Source organism: Sorghum bicolor, chromosome 9, assembly GCF_000003195.3.
Source record: "Sorghum bicolor cultivar BTx623 chromosome 9, Sorghum_bicolor_NCBIv3, whole genome shotgun sequence".
NCBI lineage: Eukaryota > Viridiplantae > Streptophyta > Magnoliopsida > Poales > Poaceae > Sorghum > Sorghum bicolor.
In genome coordinates, this window is record NC_012878.2 from 6,196,010 (window position 1) to 6,220,056 (window position 24,047).

Here is a 24,047-nt window from a genome sequence, read left to right on the forward strand (position 1 = left end):
AAAAACAGCAGGCACCTCTTCTAAGATCTCCAACTCCTTTTCAGATTCTTCACCCCCCTCTATGTCAGCAGCAATCATCTCCTCAACATCATCAATTGTCATATCAACATCAGGATTTCTCTCTTCGCTCTCTTCTTCCTCACTGTCCAGATAGTCAAGAGCGATCTTCTTCAGGGCCTGGTCACCAAACTGGGGGTAAAGAGCAAAGGCCAAATGGATTAGGAGATGAGAGTCATTGAAATAGTCAGGAATTGGAGTACTGTAGTCAATTTATAGGATCTCAATGGATCGAAAAGGAGTAGATGAGGGTGATGAGTAGATGATAAAGGATACCTTTACTTTCAGGAGGGAGGGGATCTCTCTGATCAGAGGCTCCTTTTCGGCAGCAGGTCCCACTATGACAGATTTCAGTCGGGGTGTTTGTCTAACACCTCTGTGATTGATTGATGATCCAGGTACTCCCTCAGCATGGGGGTATCCTTGGTTTTCTTCTCCGGGTTGGGTATGCTGTGTTCCTTCAGATCATGGCTCTATGTGATGGTTTTGTCTGGGTCGCTGACAAGTGGTGCAGCTCTCTGTTGCCAACGACCACGATCATCATGTTCTACATTTTTGTTCCCTCCGCTGTTGGATCCCACCTGGATGTTGGCTGACCCAGCAGGTGCAGCTGGTCCCATCCATCTAGGAGCCTGTGGTGGGATGGGGTCTAGGGGTCCTAGAGATACATATGCATCTTCATCCATCAGCTCCTGCACACCCTGATGCTTAAGCACATAACATGGTACGGTCCAGGATCTTCCTGTCTGAGGAACTCCAGCATTAACTTTGATGGAGTCTGGTATTTTGGCATCATCATTCAGATAAACTTTGACAATCACTCTAGCAACATTTTCCATCTCATGCCAGTCTACCATAATTCCAAAACCCGAGACTGCCTTACATGGCTGAGTTTTTGAGATCTTCTGGGTAGGCCACTAGCAGTACCCAAGCTTCACGATCTAGCTGAAAGGATCTAGCATTTTCTGTAGCATCATGCTTGACTAGAGACATTGCATAGTTGCCAAATTGAAAGATAGGACCAAGAAATCTTTCTCTGTCAAGAGGACTCAGGAATCTTACACAGGCATCTCCGATAGCGCAGGGAAGAATCTCTGTGGTCCGGGCTTGGTGCACTTCATGGAAGAAGGTGCGCAGACCTTCAGCCAGGTGCTTGAAGTCTCTCTTGTCCACCGGTGGGTTGAGCTTCACAATCGCCAGGTCTTCGTTACAGAGGGTGTAGCATCCCGTAACGAAAACCTCCTGGTGCAGATGTGGACGGTGGGAACGGTCCTCCAGGGTGAAACCCTCCGGGATGAAGGGGCGAGGATCGCAGGCCCAGTTCGCCATTGACGGGTCACCGATGTGGGGTTGAACAGTGGCGTCAGGGATGAACTGGGGGACGGAGGGTTGGTTCACCGATAAAAACCAAGCAATTAGGCTTGATTCTTTGTTAACCCACACGTCACCTACCATTCAAAAATAGCCCCATTAAATTTGAGAATTAATCTAGAAAATACAAGCGCGCTAGTGTCAAATGATCAAAAACTTAAATTTGGGCATGGGGGTGGGGGGATGTGTTCACCAATGAAAAGCCATGTGACAATGGATGTTATATTAGGATCCAGGAATCATGATACACTACTTAATTAAAATACAATTTTCAGAGGCGCATATAATTTTTTCTAGCTGTGGTTGGATAAAGAGATACCTTAAATTTTAAAATGATTTAATAGACAGACCTCTCCTAAAAATCGATTACACCAATCGCCTCTAAAAATATCATCTATTTTCACGTTCGGGTTGGTAACATCAACCCCTTCCCGAAATAGAGGCCGATGTCGTTATCTTTGTAAAAAAAAAAGTGTATCGCTTGTCCTATCCATCGCCCATCCCGATCAATCTAACAATATGCAGAGCAAGACGAGGCCTTTTGTTCATCAAAGCTGGTCCCATTAATTTGTTCATCCCTGGACCATGCATGCATGCACAGCTGGCAACGCTTGTCTACTCGCTCCTTTCGTCCAAATACTCCCAAATAGCGCCATGCCCATGCAACCTCACGAACACTGCTAGCCTCATGCCTCTCATCCTAATCCAAAAATCTTCACTCACATTAACAGCTGTTAATTAACGTACCCTGCTGTCATTTTTTCTTCTCTACACATGTACAACTAGTCAGCTACACATACACTGATGATACACTACGCCCTAGCTTCTTTCCTATATAAAGAGGCCCTAGCTTCAAGCCTAGAATGCAACACACACTATACTCATCAGGTAATATAATAAAGCTATATATCTCGAGCTAGCTAGCTGGTGTGTAGTAATAAAATAATGGGCGTTGCCATGGCCATCAGGACGGTGGTGTTGCTCCCCGCCGTGCTCACGCTCCTCTCCTTCCTCCTCCTACCCTTGGCCTCCCTGGCGCTGACGCAGGACTTCTGCGTGGCCGACCTGACCTGCAGCGACACGCCGGCGGGGTACCCGTGCAAGTCCAGCGTCACCGCCAACGACTTCTACTACCACGGCCTGGCCGGGCAGGGCAAGATCAACCCGCTGATCAAGGCGGCCGTGACGCCGGCGTTCGTCGGCCAGTTCCCGGGCGTCAACGGGCTCGGCATCTCCGCGGCGAGGCTCGACATCGAGGTGGGCGGCGTGGTGCCGCTGCACACCCACCCGGCGGGCTCCGAGCTCCTCTTCGTGACCCAGGGCACCGTCGCCGCCGGCTTCATCAGCTCCGGCTCCAACACCGTCTACACCAAGACGCTGTACGCCGGCGACGTCATGGTGTTCCCGCAGGGACTGCTCCACTACCAGTACAACGCCGGCACCGGCCCCGCCGTCGGCCTCGTCGCCTTCAGCAGCTCCAACCCCGGCCTCCAGATCACCGACTTTGCCCTCTTTGCCAACAACCTCCCGTCCGCCGTCGTGGAGAAGGTCACCTTCTTGGACGACGCGCAGGTCAAGAAGCTCAAGAGTGTGCTCGGCGGCAGCGGTTAAAACTTGTTTTTTTCTCGATGGAACGAAGCTGAGCATATGGTCGTCGATCGTCGCCTTGGTCTGTGTACGTCGTCATGGAATGGAACGTGTCTGCATGCATGCGTCGTGCACCTGTCGTCAATGTCAAAGTAGTCGTGGTGTATTTCATCTTACCCTTTTTATTCATGTATGTACTTTTCATTCAAGGATGTATTTGCAGTTCCATTGCAGTTTGCTGCAAGGGAAGAGAGTAAAATGTGCATCTGATTGGTTCTAATTATCTGTGTGGTCCATGTCATTTGTAAAGCTATATAATGACTGCTCATTTGGTTCATTATAAGGCTACATTTCGTTGTTTGTCTAGTGCTTTATATATATTTCCTCCAGGTTGGTAAAATAAGTCATTTTGGTAAGTTATTCAGTTTAAAAATGTAAAAGCCACCTGAAAAAGATTTGTCTTGAAAAATACTTTCATAAAAATCTACATATATCACTTTTCAATAAATATTTTTATAAAAATTTAAAGTTATGCTTTGATGAAGACTGTGTTTGTTGTCCAAAACTTCTTTTACCAACATGGAGGGAGTATACCTTTTTGTAGATACTGCGTGCCATTAATCGGTTCATTTAAATCCTACTGTTGAAATACGTATGTCATCTCACACCTAATGAACCTGTTTTAATGGACCAGTATCAACAATAAAATAGATGGTGTCACCATCAACACTACTCAGATTGTTTCGTTGATACTAGCTCATTAGAATAGTTTTCATTATCCGATATGGAGGAAAAGAAGAGGTGGAGGATGATTATGAAGAGGCCCCGCCCAACTGGGTTTAGCCCTTGTAAGGCCTCCCTATATGTGGTCCATCTTTGCTTTATGGTGCATCATTGGCTTATATCACTCGCTGCATTGAGAATGAGTATATCTATCTATATATTCCTATTAATTCACCAAGTATTTCTTTGCTAAAGCCATCAAAAAACATCCCCCACTGAGAAGGCTCTGATCCATCCACCAAGAAAAGTGTACCAAAAAAATCATACCCGGTACAGATTTACTTCTAAGCCTTCTCTCTCTTTACTCACTCAAATCGAACAGTCAAGATTAAGTGTGTCAACCTCCTCATCCTCACGCACGGAACCCCAGCCGCGCGACTCCTCGACTCCGCCCCATTCCACCGGGCTCCTCAGCTCTGCAGATCCCGCCAGCAGCCACCCCGACGCCCTGGCATGGAGGAGGACGTGATCCTGGGCGCCATGGAGAGTGCGATGCACCACGACGGCGGCAAGGGCACCGCGGACGCGAACGCAGATAGGAAGCCGCTGCAGGGCGATGCTAGGAGGCACCAGCACGACTGCTACGACATGGGCGTCGTGGAAGAAGGAGATGGTGGGGCTGGCGGCGCGGCTGCGCCTGCTGCAGAGAGAGATCCACAAGCGGCCCTGGCATGCGAGGAGGTGGAGACCAGCCGTCTGGTCCGTGACGAGATGGACGCCATGGCATAGTTTTAAATCTCCCGCTATTGCTGCCGCTATAGCCCGCTATAGCCTTTTGAGGCAGAGTACCGCTATTTGTGTTCATGTACAATTTAGCCGCTATATCCCGCTATAGCCCGATTTAGCTCCGCTATTAGCTGTTTTAGACATAAACCGCTAAACACCTTAGCCCGCTATTTAAAACCTTGCGCCATGGACATGGGTTTTGCCACTAGCACTACTACATAACTGTTAACCATGACGGGCACTTTACGTTTACCGCAGCGGACATTGGCGTCCGCCACGAATGGAAGGTCACGGTTAATCGTGGACTCACCGTGGCGGGCGCCTATGCCCGCTGCGGAAAATGGAATTACCGCAGCGGGCAACATAAGGTGTCCGCTGCGGTTAATCTCATTAACCGCAGCGGGCACCTTATGTTGCCCGTCACGGTTAATGATTTAAAAAAACAAAAAAAACCTGGACAGGCCCGCCGAGCCCATCCAGAGGCCCGACGAGCCCATCCAGGAAACCCTAGCGCCGCCGGTAGTTGACGGTGTACCAGTGCACGACGACCTTGGCAGCGGCGTAGGGGGAGCGCGGGTGGAAGGGTGTGTCCTCGCTCTGCGGTGGCGGCGTGGAGCTGAACATCTCCGAGGAGTCGCATGGTAGTAGCGGATGGACTTGCACGAGAGGCGGACGACCTCGAGCAGGTGGAGCGCCCTCGTGGCGGTGACGTCGGCGGTGTAGTCGGGGACCTCGAAGGAGATGGCGACGTGCGACTGCGCGGCGAGGTTGTAGACCTCGTCGGGGCCAATGGCGTCGAGCGCGCAGCGGAGGGACGAGGAGTCGGAGAGGTCAGCGTAGTGGAGCCGCATCGGGGACCGCGGCGACGACGACACCGCGTGCAGGTCGTGGTAGATGTGGTCCAGTCGCTGCGTGTTGAAGTTGGAGGAGCGGCGGATGTGGTCCAGCACCTCGTACCTCTTGGATAGGAGCAGCCCCGTGATGCTCGTGATCAGCGCCACCTTCCGCGCTGGCGCAAGGGCAGTGGCGGCCGCGCTGTTGGAATGAGCCATTTGGGAAGCGAGGGAGGAAGGGGATTGCAAATTTGGGGTAGAGGGTTGGCGGTCAGATCTGCTCTCGCAGGGGGATGGAGTATTTATATGACCCTTGCTATCGGGCCACTGGTGGGTTATTTGGGCTTCGAAATTTACTGTGACGGGCATGATAGGTTGCCCGCTGCGGTAAATCGATTTACCGCAGCGGGCAAAAGTGTCCGTCGCGGTTAATTAAAAGTGCCCGTCACGGTAAATCATGAGATTTAGCGCAGCGGGCAAAAAAAAACGCCCGCCACGGAGTGAATAGTAGCAACGTCACGGAAGTTCATTTCTGTAGTAGTGTAGGTCGCACGCACCAGCGTCGTCGCCACGCTCGGCACCGACCACCCACCCACCCCCCCCCCCCACCCCCCGTCGCGCTCCGCCTTACATGGGCACGCTGACCATCCAAATATGTGCGTGCATGGTGCGTGTGCGGGCATCAGTAGCGGAGCCAGAAGCCTTCAAGAGTCTGGGCAATCTTCATTATGCAAAATGTATTTAACTAGTAAACTGTAGCATTCTTCTTTGATACAAAATAAATTTTCTTTTAAAAATTGCCGACAAGCCCGGCCGGCTGCCTGGGTGCCCGGGCGGTGGCTCCGCCACTGGCGGGCATGTACGTGTTATTTGTGCTACTCACTCCATGCGGCCACCAGGTACATCATATCGCCCATATGAACCAATCATTGGACTAATCCTTTTGATTTATCTCTTTCTCTAATTCAAATCCGTTCTCTAAATTTGAAACGTACTAACAAAAGATTATTGCAGTAGTTGTTTGCAATGTTTCTTCTGTAGGATAAACATGGAGATTATATTAGTGTATCTAAAGAAGATCTCTTTGAACTGCCATGGAGTTGGGTTTTTTAACTAATTTATTAATTTGCAAGATATAGAATGGCATGCCCTTTTAGTTCTTCCCATTCTCTTCATTTTCGGGAGGCCAATTGAGCCTACAATGCACTTGTATTGTCTTTTCGGTACCTCTGCAATTTTGCGCAGGGATATATTTCTCTTTTGATTTTAGCGAACGATACTCCACAAAGTTATCAAACGCATCGGTATATTGTGCTCATGCTCTTCATGCAATGGTCGAAAAGTGAGTTTTCTCCTCATGTTGTAGTCTGCTACTCTTCATGCAATGGGAAGTGATCTATTTCTCTTCATACAAATGCTATGCTAGACATGTTGCAGTCTGCAATATGGAAGGCAGTAGGCCCAACACCTCAGAAGAGAACAATCAGATGCAAAGCCTGCAAAATTTGTTATTCCTCCACTCATCCCTACCCTGATCAGCTTTCTTATTAATTCCTCATATGTTGATATATATAATATTTCACTCAGGTTCATTCAGCACACTCCATAGTAGGAAATTTGCTTTGTTTTGTGATTCGTGTCTTGAATCTAAGGAGGCTAAGAATAATAGCAGGTAACCTTTGTACCAGATATGTCCATTCCATTTTCTATCACATTGAGGAATTATTTGAATGATGTTTGTATTCTATACATTAATTTGAGATATGCATATGGTTTGTGATTAGTGATGGCATTGAAAACTAGGATGTTTTGTACCAAATTGCTAAATTGAATTTGAATTTTTTTTTCTACACCAAATTATAGTTTGGTTGTTCGATTTGTATTACAAAATATCACCGTAGCGTTAGCACGAGCAATATACTAGTAGTGTTAGACAATACTTTGAATTGACCAAGCTCGTTGCAAGCAAAGAGGAAATGTATGTGGCTGGCCTGCGAAACTATTCAATTCAATACACTTCGTCGCTATACATATGTTCGATCTTGGTATGAAAGTCCCCAATCCTAGCATCACATCTACCGATCTACGTCTCATCGGGCAAAACTTTATCATAACAGCTAAGACTTAGTCCAAGCAGATCCTCAGCATGTTGAGCGATAACAACAAAGAGCCTCACCGAGTTTGAAGGAGTCCATGGCCGAGATGAGAACATTGAAGGCAGACTTCGAAGCCTAGAAGCTCCACGTCGACCATTGCATTGCAGGTTTTTAGCATGCTAAGAGCAGCCTATTGATGGTCATTAACCTCGAAATATTTGATCATCATCTCCTGCATAATATTACAACAAATGAGCCACAAACCATAGTCATAGGATTCATTACTGACCAACTGAAGTGTCGAGATGTCAGACTAGAGAGAGAATAAATAGTCCTTTCTAAAAAACTAATTACACCTGCTTACCGAAACAAATGTGAAATTAAAACTATTGGTTTAACCAAGACTACATTCCTCTATCTAAGTTATCTAGCACCTTGTAAAAGATCCTAAACAAGCAAACAAGATGCTGGCTTAGCAAGAGCTCCTAACCAATTCTAGAAGCAAGGTCACACAAACATATGTCACTAGTACTTTGCACACCGGGGAGCTCCTACACAACCAGTAATAAAAAACATAGAGCTTCTAAGCTCACCAGCAATGCTCAATAACAAGGCAACCAATGTCAAATTAGAGAGTGCAAATTACTTAGCTACACAAACTAAGAAACTAAGCAATGTGACTAACATGGTTACACAAACCAAATTAGTCACGCAACGGGAGCTACTTCTAGCTACACAAGCAAGAAGATAACTAGCAAGCTACATAAGCTAAACTCAATACAAAAGCAACTCCACAAGCACTATATATAGAAAGTAAGTACAAGTTGTGTATGGTGAATGCAAACCACCAAGAAGAGTAGACAATGTTCACACAGTGATTTTTTACCGAGGTTCACTTGGTTGCCACCAAGCTAAGTCCTCGTTGAGACAAGCTTCAAGGTTGTTGTCAGTCCTCTTGCTAGTGGTGATCCATAAGTCACACTCTCCCACATAGAGTGCTTACCACAAGCTCTAGCACTTCACCCGGCCGAACTACTTGTCGCCCTTCGCATCTCGCTCTACTAGAGTTGCTCTTCACGATCCCAACGGGGTGAGCACTGTACCCCTCACAAATCCTTCTCCAGAGAACCACACAATCTTCTTGCATGCTTCAATGGAGCCACAAGCCACCAAACCATCTAGGAGATGGGAACCTCCAAGAGTAATAAACACCATCAGCTTGCAACACGAACACCTAATGCTACTCGATATAATCTCTCAATACAATCACACTAGAATCGCTCACTCGCTATTGATTCGCAATCTTGCAAGCACGAGTGAGTTAGAGGCTTTTCTAGCACTCCCTAAGCATGGAAACAAAGTTCTAAGGGTGAAAAGCATCATCCAAGGCCAGCCACCACTTCTATTTAAAGCCCTAAGCCAAAAGGAATCGTTAGAGCCCTTAATGCTCAGAAAATGTGGGTGTTGGACACTTCGACGCCAAGACATCGGACGTGCCCCTTAGCGTCCGATGCTCACAAAGAAATTACGTGTCACTAGCCGTTTGAACTTAACCATTGTCGTCAACACAGCTAACTCGCAGGTGCTTCTAACATGGTCACACTGGACGCTACTCAGTGAGGTCCCAAACTTGGTTTCATGCCATCAGACACGTCTGATGGGATGCCATCGGACAAGGCCAGCGTTCGATGCACACATAGCCAAACTTCTCACTCACAAAAGTCATTGACGTCACTCTGCACGGGACGCTCAACAATGCTCGGCCAGCGTCTAACGCAAAACCCTTGGACGTGCCGATGCACCGCACAGTTCTGTGCCACTTAGCCAGCACGCACCAAACGCTAAGCTAGCATCTGATGCCTCCACAGCCAGTGTTCGGTGAGTGTTTCTAAGTGAGGAACACTTCCGTGACTTCTGCAAAACTTACCTCTAAGGCAATGAAAAATAAGCATTTTATTTCTACAAAAATGCTAAATCCCGCCTTGCAAGCTCGCCTGGAGGGAGAGAGGATTCCAAACCCCTCTTTACCTCTCAAACTTCACCTCCTTCGTAAATGTGCTAACACCACCAAGTGTATACCACCATGTGAATGTGTGTTAGCATTTTCACAAATATTTTTCCAAAGAAGTTAGCCTCTCAACTTACCACACCACTCAATCCTAACAATATACAATGTTAGATCGCTCAAGTGGCACTAGATGACCGATATGCAAACAAGTTTGCCCCTCTTGATACTATGGCCATCTATCCCTAAATCTAGTCCTCAACTTCTCTACACACCTATGATTGGTGAAATGAAATGTCGTACAAATATACCTTTCCCTTGTGCATTCCATTTCATCTCATCCGAGGTTGATGCAACACATGCACCAACCAATCACCAAATGATATGATCCACTTCATACATGACCGTATTGGTTCATTGATTTTGATCTCACACTGTCGCATCGGTCCATCGACGTCAAGTCTTGCTCAAGCTTTACCGTCACAAACGGTCCCTCACTTCAAAGCCTTTGACTTTCCCTTCACACTTGCAACTGGTCCATCGAGCCAAGCCTCATCTTGATCTTCTCCACCTTGGTCAAATGACTCCATGGCATGTCTTATATGCAATGAACTCCTGCATCATCATATATTTACCTGTGGACTAATCTCCTGTGTATCTCACATAAACACTATTAATCCACCTAATTTGTCACTCAATTACCAAAACCAAACAAGGACCTTTCACCAACTCCACAAGTTTTGGTGACTATATGTATGTAGAGATCACCTACTGAAATTAGGCTTATTTGGACCCCCCCCCAAATGGGGTGGTGACCCCCGTGATTGACCCACTATGGATATACTCCATTTCGGTCCACCAAACTCCCACATGCAAGGAACACCCCCCAAGTGTGTTCTAGGCCATGGATTCCACAAATAAACACACTTGGGATTATCAAAGGGCTCACAAGGAAAGTACATGGATCTAAGTGCTGACTTGACATAAGAAATGGTGTTCTAATGATGCAATTCATGCACCATACAAGTTACCGACGATTGAGGAGCAATGCATATGTGGAAGTCAAAGGCTAGAGGTGTTCAATGACGAGTCAAACGACCAGGTAGGCCGACTGTCACATGGCTCCAAACTGCCACAAACTATTCGGGTACCTTCTTACCGACTCTAGGTGTGAATCTCATTAGATGCCACACCAAGTCGGTGGATCCGGCGGTCAACCAATGGGTAGAGTTGTCCAACCCCACTGATGTAGACGCAACCCAATCATCTGATGGGTATGATAATTTTGATTGGTAGAGAACTTGAAGTTTATGATCTAGGCTTCAAACCAAGTCTGATTCAGATCCCACAACTGTTGAATTACTACTCTGTTAGTTATCATCCACACACAACGCGATTGACCTTGCCGAGAAGGCTTTCCTACTAGAGAATTCAGAATACGAGCAAGAACAGATAAACGCAATCTGAAATTGCAAAAGATAATTGAATTATATGATATGAGGCTCAAGTCTTCATTCGAAAGGACCAGTTAACATAAGAGAGTAAGATCAAGAGCAGGGCCCTAGTTCACAGTAGTCGATCTTGACGACATAAGTGTACCGAACAATATCTATTTGACGAGGAAAAACAAGAACGCAATAAGACCCAAACCCTAAGAGCGGCAGTGGGTAGTTATAAAGTCTTGGGCGTGATCACCCCTAGACGCGCCCCAAATAGGCTTTAAGACGATTCATAGCCCAACGAACCAAGAGACTGTTGTAGCACCCGTGCAAATTCTGGATGTAGTGTTGGCCTCCTTAGGGCAGTGTGTGTGCACGTGGCTTTTTTGGCAAATATATACAAGCAAGGCGTTGAGGTGAGGATTTCATCTAACTTATTAAGGCCCATTCGAATATTACGGAATGGCTCCCCGGAGAAAATCCACCAGTATCGTTAGCGCTAATCTATATCTCTTATATAGATAAACCCCACTAGCTAATTCTCTTGACATGCAAAGCATCCACATCATCATCCACTAGAGCATTACACTAACTAATTCTCTTGCCATGCAAAGCGTCCACATCAACATCCACTAAATCATCCCACTAATACATTACCCTGCCATGCAAAGTGTTCACATTATTATCCACTAATAAATCAAACTAACACATTTCATTTATCCAACATCTATGTTATTCATATTAGCAAACCACATCATTTTTTAACATATATTTAGTTGTTCATGCTACTGCTAGAATACTAAAAATCATCCACTAACATTATTATGATAGTATAATTTTACCGGTAATTCTCGCAGCAACGCGCGGAGCATTCTCTTAGTTTGTATAAGAAAGTAGACCTAGAATATTTCCTGGGCCTGAATTATGCTAACTGAACGAGCTTTTAACCCATATCCCATTACCCCCTACATATTCTCTCCGAACCCCATCTCTGAACTCCCTTGAAATATAATTAGCAATAGTTGACCCTGCATGCTACAACTACCTCTGCCTTCTCTGATCTTCTGCTAACGGATGTTACAGATCTGAAGTATTGTTTTCGTTCGTTATGGTGAACTCATAGACCTCCTTACAATCCAACAGTGACATGTCCATTTAATTAGTAGCTCCATGCCAGCAAATTAGGTTAACCAGAAACTTTATAAATTGTGAAGATGGCCGGTTTTAGTTGTTTGTAAATGTATTTGTTTCCTTTTTCCTCGTATAATAAAAATCTGGTAAAAGTTTTTGGCTGCCATTCGAAAAAAAATTATGAAGACATATACATTGACAGGTCTTGATCTCCTTTTTAATTTGGCTTCTCTTATCCATATCTAACCTGCCTCAGTTGTTTGAACTCTGCCAAGTTGAAAGCTGCAGAAGAAGAAGGGTCACCATAGTCCGTAGCACGGGCACAGGTACAGCTAGGCACACGGTCCGTCACACTACTCCTGTTAGCTAATTAGATGCCTATAATTGTAATTCGTTCTGGTATTGGAGTCTGTAATAGTTGCTTAGGGAGATGAGATCATAGGCGTGCTTGATTTCATCGTAGCCTGGTTGGAGTCGATGTAGTCTCCCGTCATGAGACGACAGCGCACGTAGCGCGCACCGAGTAAACGGGGCGGCGTTCTGGCGTGTAGTGACGGGGGAGGGCTGTGCGATCTTGGCAAGCCTATATATACCAAGTAATAAAGGTCGAACAAGCTGCGGTTGCTGGGCAGCATAATATCTCATCTTCTTCCTCGCTTATTTTGCATCTTGTGTCTAATTTCGCCGGGATCACCCCGTGGTGACCGCGCTCTCGTCGTGCCAGCGTTTGCAATCATCGTCGGGCGTTGTGTTCTAACACGTGGTATCGGAGCCTTGGTGGCCGGTGCCGGAGGCGTGAAGAGGCGTGGACAGCAAGAGAGCCAGGTAGAACGGATCTACCGTACGTGAAGAAGAAGGAGAAACTTCCAGGATCGTCGACATGTCGGACAGCACAAGCGAGAAGTCTGACAAGGACACGATGGAGCGTGCGTGGAACCAGGCGGCTGGCAGTCTCGTCTGGCCAATGCTTTCCCGCACGAACTATCAGGAGTGGTCAGCTCATGTTCGCTGCAACCTTGAGGCGATGTACCTGTGGGATGCGATCGAGTCTGACAAAGTCGAGCGGCGTCGAGATCGGCTCGCGCTCGGGGCCATGATCCGTGGCGTGCCTCCTGAGATGCATTCGATGATGTTGAACAAGAAGTCAGCACACGAAGCATGGGGAGCAATCAAGTCGATGCGCATGGGTGCAGAAAGAGTCAAGGAGGTTAATGCCCAGAAGCTCTTGGCGGAGTTCGAGTCGATCTCGTTCAAGCCGGGAGAATCCATAGAAGATTTTGCTGTCAGGATCGGCAAGTTAGCAACCGATCTGAAAGGTCTTGGTGAGGACAGCGTGACAGATACAAGGGTCATCAAGAAATTTCTCCGAGTCGTGCCAGCGCGCTATAACCAAGTCGCGGTGACGATTGAGATGTTTTGTGACCTGAAGACGCTTACTGTCGAGGAGCTGGTAGGACGTCTCCGTGCGGCTGAAGACAGGTTCGAGCCTGCGCCGGAGTCCACCGAGAAGTCAAAACCATCTCTGTTGCTTTCGGAGGAGGAGTGGATGGCAAAGAATCGGAGTCGTATGATGAACGCTGATTCATCCTCATCAGGCGGAAAGAAAGGCGCTTATTATGTGAAGAAAGATAAAAACGGAGGCCGTGGCAGCGGTAAAAACGACCGCGACAAGAGGGACTCCAGCAATTGTCAGCCAAGACGCAATGGGAGATGTAAGAAGTGCGGCGTCTATGGACACTGGGCCCGAGAATGCTTAAACAAGAAGCCTGGGAAGGAAGATCCAGAAGATGCAGCTCACCATGTCGCAGGTGAACAAGAGCGGGGGCCAGCACTTCTGGTGGCGAGCGTGTGCAATATCGAGCGTTCGTCGGTCTCGGGTGCGCCTGGTCTGTTCCTAAATCAGGAACGCATATTCCCAGCAAAATATGATGAAGGAGCGTGGGTACTTGATACCGGTGCCACAAATCACATGACAGGCTGTCGGTCCTCATTGGCAGACCTGGATGAAACAATTCGTGGCGCTGTGAGGTTTGGTGATGGATCCACTGTGGAAATCTATCGCGTCGGAGCAGTTACGATGGCAGGCAGAAACAGGGAGCACCGCGTACTCACAGAGGTATATTACATCCCATCTCTTCGATGCAACATTATTAGTCTTGGTCAGCTGGAGGAGGCAGGTTGTCGGGTGGAAATCGACAAGGGCGTGATGCAGGTGTTCGACCGTGAACAACCTAGAGCTGCACGGGGAATCTTGATCCAAGCAGAAAGAAAGAATCGCCTGTATGTCATGAAGGTTAATCTAACGCGGCCGATCTGTTTACTGACCAAGATGGAGCAGGAAGCCTGGCGGTGGCACGCGCGTTTTGGTCATCTGAATTTTAGAGCACTGCGTGAGCTCGGTTCAAAAGGTATGGTAGAAGGCCTACCTCAGATCAAGCAGATAGAACAAGTCTGCGATGGTTGTGCTTTGGGTAAGCAGCACCGAGCGGCGTTTCCAAGAGTCTCCAATTATCGAGCCTCAGCTGGTCTTGAGCTGGTTCACAGTGACTTGTGTGGGCAAATTTCGCCACCCACACCAGGAGGGAAGGAGTACTTTCTGTTGGTTGTAGATTATTACAGCCCGTTTCATGTGGATTGAGCTCTTGGAGAAGAAAGGTGAAGCATTGATGTGCTTCAAGAAAATCAAGGTGGCGGCTGAACTGGAGTCTGGCCGTCGACTGAAAGCACTCAGGACGGATCGTGGTGGAGAATTTAACTCTGGAGCGTTCGTGGTCTTTTGCAATGAGTTTGGCATCAGGCACAACACAACCACACCGTTTACACCGCAACAAAACGGTGTAGTAGAACGAAGGAATCAGACAGTAGTTGAGATGGCGCGCTGTCTATTGAAAAGCATGAAGGTTCCATCAAAATTCTGGGGTGAAGCTGTCAAGACTGCTGTGTATATTCTGAATCGTTCACTAACAAAGAGCTTGAGTGGCAAGACTCCGTTTGAAATGTGGCATGGCAAGAAGCCTAGGATCAACCATCTACGTACATTCGGGTGTACTGCATATGCTAAGATAGTCAGGCCTGGGGTAAGCAAACTGACTGATCGGTCGGTCCCAAGTGTTTTCCTTGGGTACGAACCAGGAACCAAGGGCTATCGAGTTTATGATCCGATCAAGGACAAGCTGATGGTGCCTCGTGATATGGTTTTTGATGAAACAAAGCCATGGAATTGGGAAGGGGATGAAGGCAGGGCGACAGGTGAAGCAGCAGCTGTGCCGTTTTCAGTTCAGAACCTGGATGACGATAATCCGACAATAGGGCCCGCGGCCGTGGAGGAGGCTGAAACTTTTCCGACAATAGAGGGCGCTGAACCGAACTCGCCTGCCGTGTCAATTCCATCAGTGGGGGGCGACCAGAACTCTCCTCCCCACACTCCTGATTCTGTCCATGGAGCACCGGCGCCGATCCAGTAGGCCACACCGCCTACTGGTGGGTCTGTTGATTCAGAAGGCGTGCCATTGAGGTATTGTACGATCCCTAATTTGCTTGATTCAACTGATGAACTTCATGAGTTTTAATACAGTGGACTGTGTCTGGTTGCTGCGGAAGAACCGAGATCGGTGGATGAAGCATTGACTGAGCAATGTTGGCGTCAAGCAATGCAGTCTGAAATGTAGGCAATTGAAGACAACAGGACTTGGGATGCGTGTGTGTTGCCACCAAAGCAGAAGGCCATTGGTCTCAAGTGGGTTTTTAAGATCAAGAAGGACCCTGAAGGGAATGTGGTCAAATACAAGGCACATCTTGTAGCAAAAGGCTACGCTCAACGACATGGGGTTGATTTTGATGAGGTTTATGCTCCAGTAGCGAGGATTGAAACTGTGAGAGTAGTGCTAGCACTAGCAGCTCGAGGTGGATGGGAAGTCCATCATATGGACGTAAAGTCAACGTTTTTGAACGGAGATCTCACTGAACAGGTGTTTGTGCAGCAGCCTCCAGGGTTCATAGTTGGCACTGGTGATAAGGTACTCCGGTTGAGGAAGGCGTTGTATGGGCTTAAGCAAGCCCCGAGAGCGTGGAACGCCAAACTTGATAAAGAGCTTATCTCTCTTGGCTTTGAGAGGAGTAAGCTTGATCATGCTGTGTACCGGAGGAGCAACCGGAACTCTTTCTTGCTTGTGGGAGTATACGTGGACGACTTGATCATTTCAGGACCAAATGTCAGGGACATCAATGTGTTTAAGTCTGAGATGAGAAAGAAGTTCAGTATGAGTGATTTGGGTCTACTGTCGTATTACCTTGGAATAGAGGTGAAACAAGGGGCTGACGACATTACTCTTTGCCAAAGCTCATATGCAGCAAAGATACTCAATAATGCAGGGATGAAGAACTGCAATCAGTGTGAGACACCAATGGAGTGTCGACTCAAACTGAGCAAGCTAAAGGAAGGGGAGCCTCTGAATACAACCGAGTACAGAAGCATTATAGGGAGCCTTAGATACCTGGTGAACACACGACCTGATCTGGCCTATGCAGTAGGAGTGGTGAGCAGGTATATGGAGGCACCTGGGAGAGAACATTGGTCAGCTGTGAAGCACATCCTGAGATACCTTCGGGGTACGATGGGATGTGGGTGTAAGTATGAGAAAGGAGCAGAATTGAAGCCAATGTTGATAGGATACGACAGTGACTTCGCTGGAGATGTGGAGGACAGGAAAAGCACTTCGGGTATGGGTTATTTTCTTGGCAGCAGCTTGGTCACTTGGGCCTCGCAGAAGCAGAAGATAGTCGCATTATCCTCTTGTGAAGCGGAGTACGTCGCAGCAGCAGGAGCAGCATGCCAGGGAATCTGGTTAAGCCGACTGGTTGCAGATATGTTGGGAATGAAGGTGACAACGGTGAAGCTACTCATGGACAATATGTCCGCTATTGCGCTCAGTAAAAATCCGGTGCATCACGATCGAAGCAAGCACATAGATACAAAGTATCATTTTCTTCGTAAGTGCATTGAGGATGGCAAGGTGGAGGTTGATCATGTTGGGACTGCAGAGCAGCTAGCTGACATCTTCACGAAGGCGTTGGGGCGTGTGAGGTTCGTGGAACTGAGGAGTGCTCTTGGAGTTGTCAAGGTGCCGAGTGTTTTGTTAGCTAATTAGATGTCTATAATTATAATTTGTTCTGGTATTGGAGTCTGTAATAGTTGGTTAGGGAGATGAGATCATAGGCGTGCTTGATCTCATCGTAGCCTGGTTGGAGTCGATGTAGTCTCCCGTCATGAGACGACAGCACACGTAGCGCGCACCGAGTAAACGGGGCGGTGTTCTGGCGTGTCGTGACGGGAGAGGGCTGTGCGATCTTGGCAAGCCTATATATACCAAGTAATAAAGGTCGAACAAGCTGCGGTTGCTGGGCAGCATAATATCTCATCTTCTTCCTCGCTATTTTGCATCTTGTGTCTGATTTCGCCGGGATCACCCCGTGGTGACTGCGCTCTCGTCGTGCCGGCGTTTGCAATCATCGTCGGCGTTGTGTTCTAACAACTCCATCGTCGGAAATGGCGCAGGAGCACCGGGCCGTCGCTTTGCTGCCTACTGCCGTTGCCGGCGCGCGCGCGCCTCAGGCGGGAGACGGTGCCGAGAGTAGCCATGCCAATTCTGATATGCGCCAGGAGTTGCAGGTGCATGCTGCCATCGAAATCCCTCTGAAAGGGCGTCTAATTCTGCAGAACTACCGGGCCGGGCAGCCTTCCTGAAGCAGCCGCCGCCGGTGACAGCGGCGGCGACGGCGATGGATACTTGGACAACATGCGCGGGTAGCTGCTGACGGTGGCCACGCTCTTCGTCGGCATGGCGTTCCAGGCGGCCACCCAGCCGCCGGCCTGGATACCCAAGGACTGGCTCGACACGCTGCTCGCCAAGCGCGCGCTCTGCTGCTGGCGCCATTATTATCAGCAGAGAGGAAGCTGTGATGGCGCTCGCGTACCTCTTCTTCAGCACGGTCACCTTCTCGATGGCGCTCACGCTGGTTGTGCTGCTGCTGGTGATGAAGGAGAAATCCACGCGCGGGCGCATGTGCTTCCTCCTGCTGAGGTTTCGGTGTGCAGCTCGCCGTCGCCGTCTCCTGCAACTTCGCCGTCGCCATCTCCTGCAACTTCGCCGTCGGCATCTCCGGCGACAGCCGCGTCCTAGTCATTGTTTTCGCTATCATGGGCTCATGGCGATGTAATGTATGCCTTGTGCGTCGTGCTCTTGTGGGTTAAAGGTGCAGCGTTCCTGGGCATCCTCTCGGCTCGAGGTGTTCGGCGAGGCTAGGCATTTGGGGGCCTCGTCCAGCAATAATCCTATCTTGTCCGGCAGAGCAAGGCTTTAATTTCCATGCTAGCGCTGATTTCAGTCGTCGCCGGCCCGTTACTTTCTTTGGTCCCAATGAATTAAAGTTACACTTCCTGATGAATTAAAGTTACACTTCCTGATTGAAAATATTTTTTAAAGGAACTATATGTTTACGTGAGAAGATGGCGGCAACAGAAACAGATACTGCCTCTGCTCCGGTTTGTAACTTCCTATAGCCAGGAAACATGACAATTGCCTAGCAGGAGCCAGAGCCAGGAGGAGGATTCAATCAATTATAGCGATGGTTGAAGTGTTTGACATGTAACTAATGATGATCGATAGTGACAGGTACATGATATTAGAGTATACGGTTAGATACAAACCTAAATGAATCTACTAATCGAATAACACAAAAGCATAACCATCATAGCAAAACGAGAACGACACCAAGACACAATGTTTTATAATAAAGTTTGATGATGTCCCTAATACTCGGGGCAATGACTACATAGGCGCTTCTCATCAGAAAACAACAGGTACCAGCAATCGGGTGCACCCGTGGCCTTACCGCTAGGGATGAAGACGGTACGGATATTTTCCGACCGTATTCGAGACCGAATTCGTTTAGGGAGGTTCAGATCCGTTCGTATCCGAGTCCGAATATTCAACATCCGATACCGTATCTATATCCGAATATTTAAATCGTATATTTATGATGTCGACATCTAATCGTATCTTATCTGATATTATTGATATTATCCGTATTCGAATCCGAATCCGACTAGAAATATGAAAACAAATATGATATCGATGTTATCCGTCCGTATCCGATCCGTTTTCATTCCTACTTACCGCTACCGAAACCAGCCACCACAGGGGTTACCTCATATTTATGGCTACCTCATATGATGTTACTATCTGACTGCTATATGAATTTTTTTATCTGATGAATGTTACCTCATCCATCTCTTCATAATGTTTATTGTTATTTTTATATTTCTTTGCTTGTGTTCGTGATTACTTTGCTAGATTAGTGAACCTGTTACTGTTATATGTTGAGCAGTTCTGTTCAATTAACTCCTACTTGTGTTATATGCTGATGGTTACACGTGAATATGTGATATGTTACCAATGGCATGAATGTCCTCGTGTTCTGTTATCCTTATTGGCTATTGTACATTTATGTTAGCTATATTAACACTAATTATGTCTGTACCTTTAAACCTACCTTTATGTCAGTTATCAAGGATTATATTATTAGTGTGTTAAATTTTTATTGTGCTTCTCTTTCGTATACCATTATTCACGTTTTAAAAAAAAACTGTGGTGCAACCCAGGCGCAGGGGCATGCCCAGTCACTAGTATCGACTATGAAATATGAATAAATTTGAATAATATCAGCTTACATCAACAGCAACATTGATGCAGCAGTCTTCATGGTACCTTGATGGAACTACTGCATTGCATTCACAAGGAGGGACACGGCAGATCAACTAAGATCAGCACTATCTTATATACAACGCTGTCAAAGATGGTCGGCTACTCAAGAACAACAGACAGACACCAAATAAAGTATATCCATCAGAAAATGGTGTCTACTGTCAGCCTCCTCTTGGGAGGTGACTTCTCGATTATCTGCTTCTGCAAGTCCATGAAGCTGATTCCCTTGTTCGCAAACAGCCTTCTGAGGTTGATCACTGAGAGCTCGCTGTACTTTGCAATGGCAAGATCGGCCTGTACCAACTCATACCTGCAAGTGATTAGACACTGTCAGCTAAAGATGTGAGAATTGGGGAGACGAGAATTCCAACAAACAGATCCATACGCTGGATGAGCACCAATCAATGCAACTGCCATCATAGTACAGTTGTGGGCGGCTGTGACGCCCCTTGGGTCGTCCTCAAACACAACACACTTTGAGGGTTTACGATCCAACTGCGTGGAAGAAAGAAATAACAGCAGAAGTGTGAGCAATATATCCTAACACAGTGTATGACGACTAGTAGTGGGGCAGGAGCATGCCTTCATAGCAGCTGACAGAAACCTATTTGCTATTGAGTCCATATCATCTTCGTCAGTCACAATCGCCTGCAGTCAACCACTGAAGTGAATAAAATCAACTTTGCTAGGCAGCGTGCTTTTCAGGCAACAGTAATTCAGTAAACTTAGAAGGCGCAAACAGTAGCTCAAATCACCTTGAAATATTTGCTTAGTGCCATCCGATCCAAAGCTTCGATCATGCATCTCCTGTCAAGGGATGATGCAACAGCACAAGGTATCCCTGCAGTCTGAACAGCATCCAGCCATTCTCTCAATCCTTCTACAGGTGTATCCAGCTGAATGAAATGAGAAATTAGTTATAGGTGATAATTTTTTAAATTAAGCAGCACAATTTACACAATAATAGCACAGAACTTACTTTGAACAGGTTTTCATAGTATAACTCTATAAGGCGTGCCTTCATTTTTTCCATTTTATCTTCCTCTTTTGCCCAGTACAAAACCTGGATGAGCAATGTAAGATTGCTAGTAAGTGCCAAACAAAATGAAATAGAGATACCAAGTGAGAGAGCATGCATTTTCTCTCCTTTTGCCCTCTTAATTTTCTGTTGAGAAATTAGGTGGAAAATTCGAGTTGCAAAAAGATAAATCAATTGACCATGCCGGAATGGTGACAAATTCAGTGATACATGATATGATCGTATGCAACAAACTCGTACCTTTCTAAGAACATGGTCAGCAGCACCATGAAGAATGCTCTTCCGGACATGAGCAGCACTTGGGATATCCTTACCTGCACAAAACAAAGAACTTTAACAACTATATCAAGGTAGCATCCACATTCCACGGACATTGAAATAAACATCAATTCAATGACTTATGAGAAGTTTATAAGAGAATTTTTGGTTTTCAGGTGCAGTAAGCTCAAGTAGATGCCCACAACTGAAGAAAGTGCGGATAAACTTAAAATATAGCTTCATGAATCCAACCTGAAGTGTTCTTCCTTTGATCAACATTGTAGGAAAGCCAAGGTGAGAACTGAGCCCTTGTGTTGCAAAATAGATTTGCAGGGCATAACCAAATCCATCTAAGGACGACTACCTCTAATTGATAGCATGGATCATTTTTTAATGCAAAAAAGGCTGAAAACCTATTAACTATCAAGATGCCAAACAAACAGGTGTTGTTCGTACAACAGCCCTTCCTTTCCTTCCATTCCAAAATTTCAGTCCAAATGAGAGACAACTTTTTATGTGCTTATACTAGACGATACCATTACTGAGAATATAAAAAAAGGAGACATAATATATCCATGCAAATAGAAAATAGTCCCTGCAGTTTCCATTGTTGCAACATGGCGCCAGATTGGTCACATAGCAGTAGTATCCTACGTAATTACATGGCTTTGCTTATAAACATACCTTCCTCCAGAGCAAGCTGACTCCAAGCATTCAACTTTAGCGAGTCTGTGTCAGCCTATAAGAGAATAAAGACGGACATCACATGTCAGTCAGTCAATGGCGCAACATATAATAAAAATATTTTACAAGTTATACATACAAGCATGCACAAAAGAAACTGCCAATAACACCTAGAGGTGCATCAAACTAGATAAGAGTTGAAATATGAACAGTATAAACCAGACACTGTTTGCTTTATCTTTACAGTCCATAATTGTAGGGGGGGGCAAAAAACTCCAGAATGCCATTTAGAAATTGCACGCCAACATTTGATACACTAATACAAAAGAAGACTTACAATAACATTGTCCCACGAAAAAATTAGACCAAACGCCTCATCCGGCTTCATAGCATGCCTTATCCTTTGAAGGAAGCATTCTTGCAATTTTTCATTCAGATAATCCTGAAACATGGAGAAAATTTATAATAAAAGTTAACATTACAGAGATGTTATCAGACACCAAATAGATATATTTGATTGGGAATCCAACTTATGATGATGTATACTTACCACATCAACCTTGAGTGGTCCATCCATCCGAAATGTTTCGAAGCCCTCCCCGTATTCCGCTCCGATTGCCTAATTAAGCATATAAAAGGGGGAAAAGAATATTCTTTAACCTGTAACTTTAAAAATGATAGTGAAATCCCTACCCTCAAAAAAACAGCATGGGCCAATATTGGGCGTGGCTTTAGGTGGTTTCAATTTTACAGCACACTACCAATCAAGTTACGGAGAATACCCACGCAACCCAACAAACAAGGAGCTCAGGAAAAAAATACTAACTGCCAATTCTGAGCCCTCCAGCAGCTAACCAGTTACGCAGTCACAGTCTAAGTAACTGCTCCAGCACGAAGTTATATAAGTGCAAGTTTGGAGTGCCGACGATTTAGAAGAAACAGTTTGATTCCTAAGTGAAACCCATGTGCTCCAAACAGAGCTAAGATTTACTCAATAGGCTGCTCACACAATAAGCTTAAGAAAATATATATAACACCAACAAAGCCTTTTAGTTCCAAGCAAAGTTTCGGGTAGGATACATGAAACCAAATATGTACTGAAAACAATTCACCTGGAAGGCACCAACTCTCATACACCCTATATGCTCTTCAAATAATCAGAGCTAACTAGAACCATCTTCTACCCAAGAACAAGAAAACGGTACTGATTTTCAAAATAGAAGCACAAATTGTACTTCAGAGCTTGCAGTTTTGCACGGAGCTAATTCGACACCAACTGTACTATACTACCGCAGTTGATTTGACACATTTGTTGCGCCGAGAGTAGGGCAGATTTCTTGAAACCAAACCAACACAACCCACGAAAATGCATTCTTTGTCCAAGAAATCAAAATAGGGCAAACATCAGAATATAGAAAGCACCTCATCGACGAAGACCTTGCCGGGGAGGGGCGGGAAGGCATCAAACCCGGACGCTCTCCTGCGCACCCCAATCTTCCTCCCTTTTCTTGGTCTCTGCGTAATAACATCCAAAAAAATCAGGGGGGAAAATCGAGAACAAAAAAAAAGCCCGACAAATTAGGGTTATATATACGAGCGGAGGAGGAAGCTGCCTACGGGAAATCGGAGTATGAGGGATCGGGCGCGCGGGGATGATGAGGAGGAGGAGGATGGCGCGGACGGAAAGGGAGAAGGCGCTGTTGCGGCGCGGAAGCTACAGGACTCCATTGGAAGGGGAAAGAAGAGACAGGAAGAGAGGGATACTAGTGGAGGGGTTTTATTTTTAGGCCTTGTTTAGTTCCTTGCCGAAATTTTTTCGGGACACTGTAGCATTTTCGTTTGTTTGTGATAATTATTGTCTAATCATGGACTAACTAGGCTCAAAAGATTCGTCTCGTAAATTTCGACTAAACTGTACAATTAGTTTTTAATTTTGTTTATATTTAATACTCCATGCATACGTCTAAAGATTCGATGTGACGGGAATCTTGAAAAAATTTTGGATTTTGGGTGGAAGTAAACAAGGGCTTAGAGTTTTTCCCATTTCCTATTTATTTTATACATTTTTTCTGGCCGTAAAATGTCGGAATACAGGATACTTTTATTTATTTTCTTTTTCTTTTTTTTTTGCTGGTGACTTTTTTTTAGTTCATTTTTGCTGGTGACTTGATGTGAACTTTTACTGCCACAAGTTGAGGCATAAAGGTTTCTCGATAGTTCGTCTCAGAAAAAAAAAAGGTTTCTCGATAGTTATGCATTTTTCCTTTTGGACAAT

At 46.1% G+C, this 24,047-nt stretch overlaps 3 protein-coding genes across 3 annotated transcripts; 1 reads left to right on the top strand and 2 right to left on the bottom strand.

The window, feature by feature from the left end:
• LOC8071226 (germin-like protein 8-14) lies at window positions 2,234-3,363 on the top strand. The gene has a single exon (XM_002439305.2). It carries the CDS (start codon window positions 2,374-2,376, stop codon window positions 3,037-3,039), a length of 666 nt encoding a protein of 221 aa, XP_002439350.1. The 5' UTR covers window positions 2,234-2,373; the 3' UTR covers window positions 3,040-3,363.
• On the bottom strand, window positions 4,692-5,576 carry LOC8080932 (GDP-mannose 4,6 dehydratase 2). Its single transcript, XM_021448045.1, has 2 exons — window positions 5,060-5,576; window positions 4,692-4,855 (listed from the first exon to the last, which is right to left on the bottom strand). The coding sequence occupies exons 1-2, from the start codon at window positions 5,574-5,576 to the stop codon at window positions 4,692-4,694; spliced, it is 681 nt and encodes a 226-aa protein (XP_021303720.1).
• LOC110430369 (5-amino-6-(5-phospho-D-ribitylamino)uracil phosphatase, chloroplastic) lies at window positions 19,711-23,554 on the bottom strand. The gene is made up of 11 exons (XM_021447999.1): window positions 23,390-23,554; window positions 23,195-23,287; window positions 22,323-22,391; window positions 22,110-22,214; window positions 21,773-21,827; window positions 21,071-21,144; window positions 20,771-20,854; window positions 20,547-20,687; window positions 20,374-20,439; window positions 20,177-20,286; window positions 19,711-20,101 (listed from the first exon to the last, which is right to left on the bottom strand). The coding sequence occupies exons 1-11, from the start codon at window positions 23,498-23,500 to the stop codon at window positions 19,933-19,935; spliced, it is 1,077 nt and encodes a 358-aa protein (XP_021303674.1). The 5' UTR covers window positions 23,501-23,554; the 3' UTR covers window positions 19,711-19,932.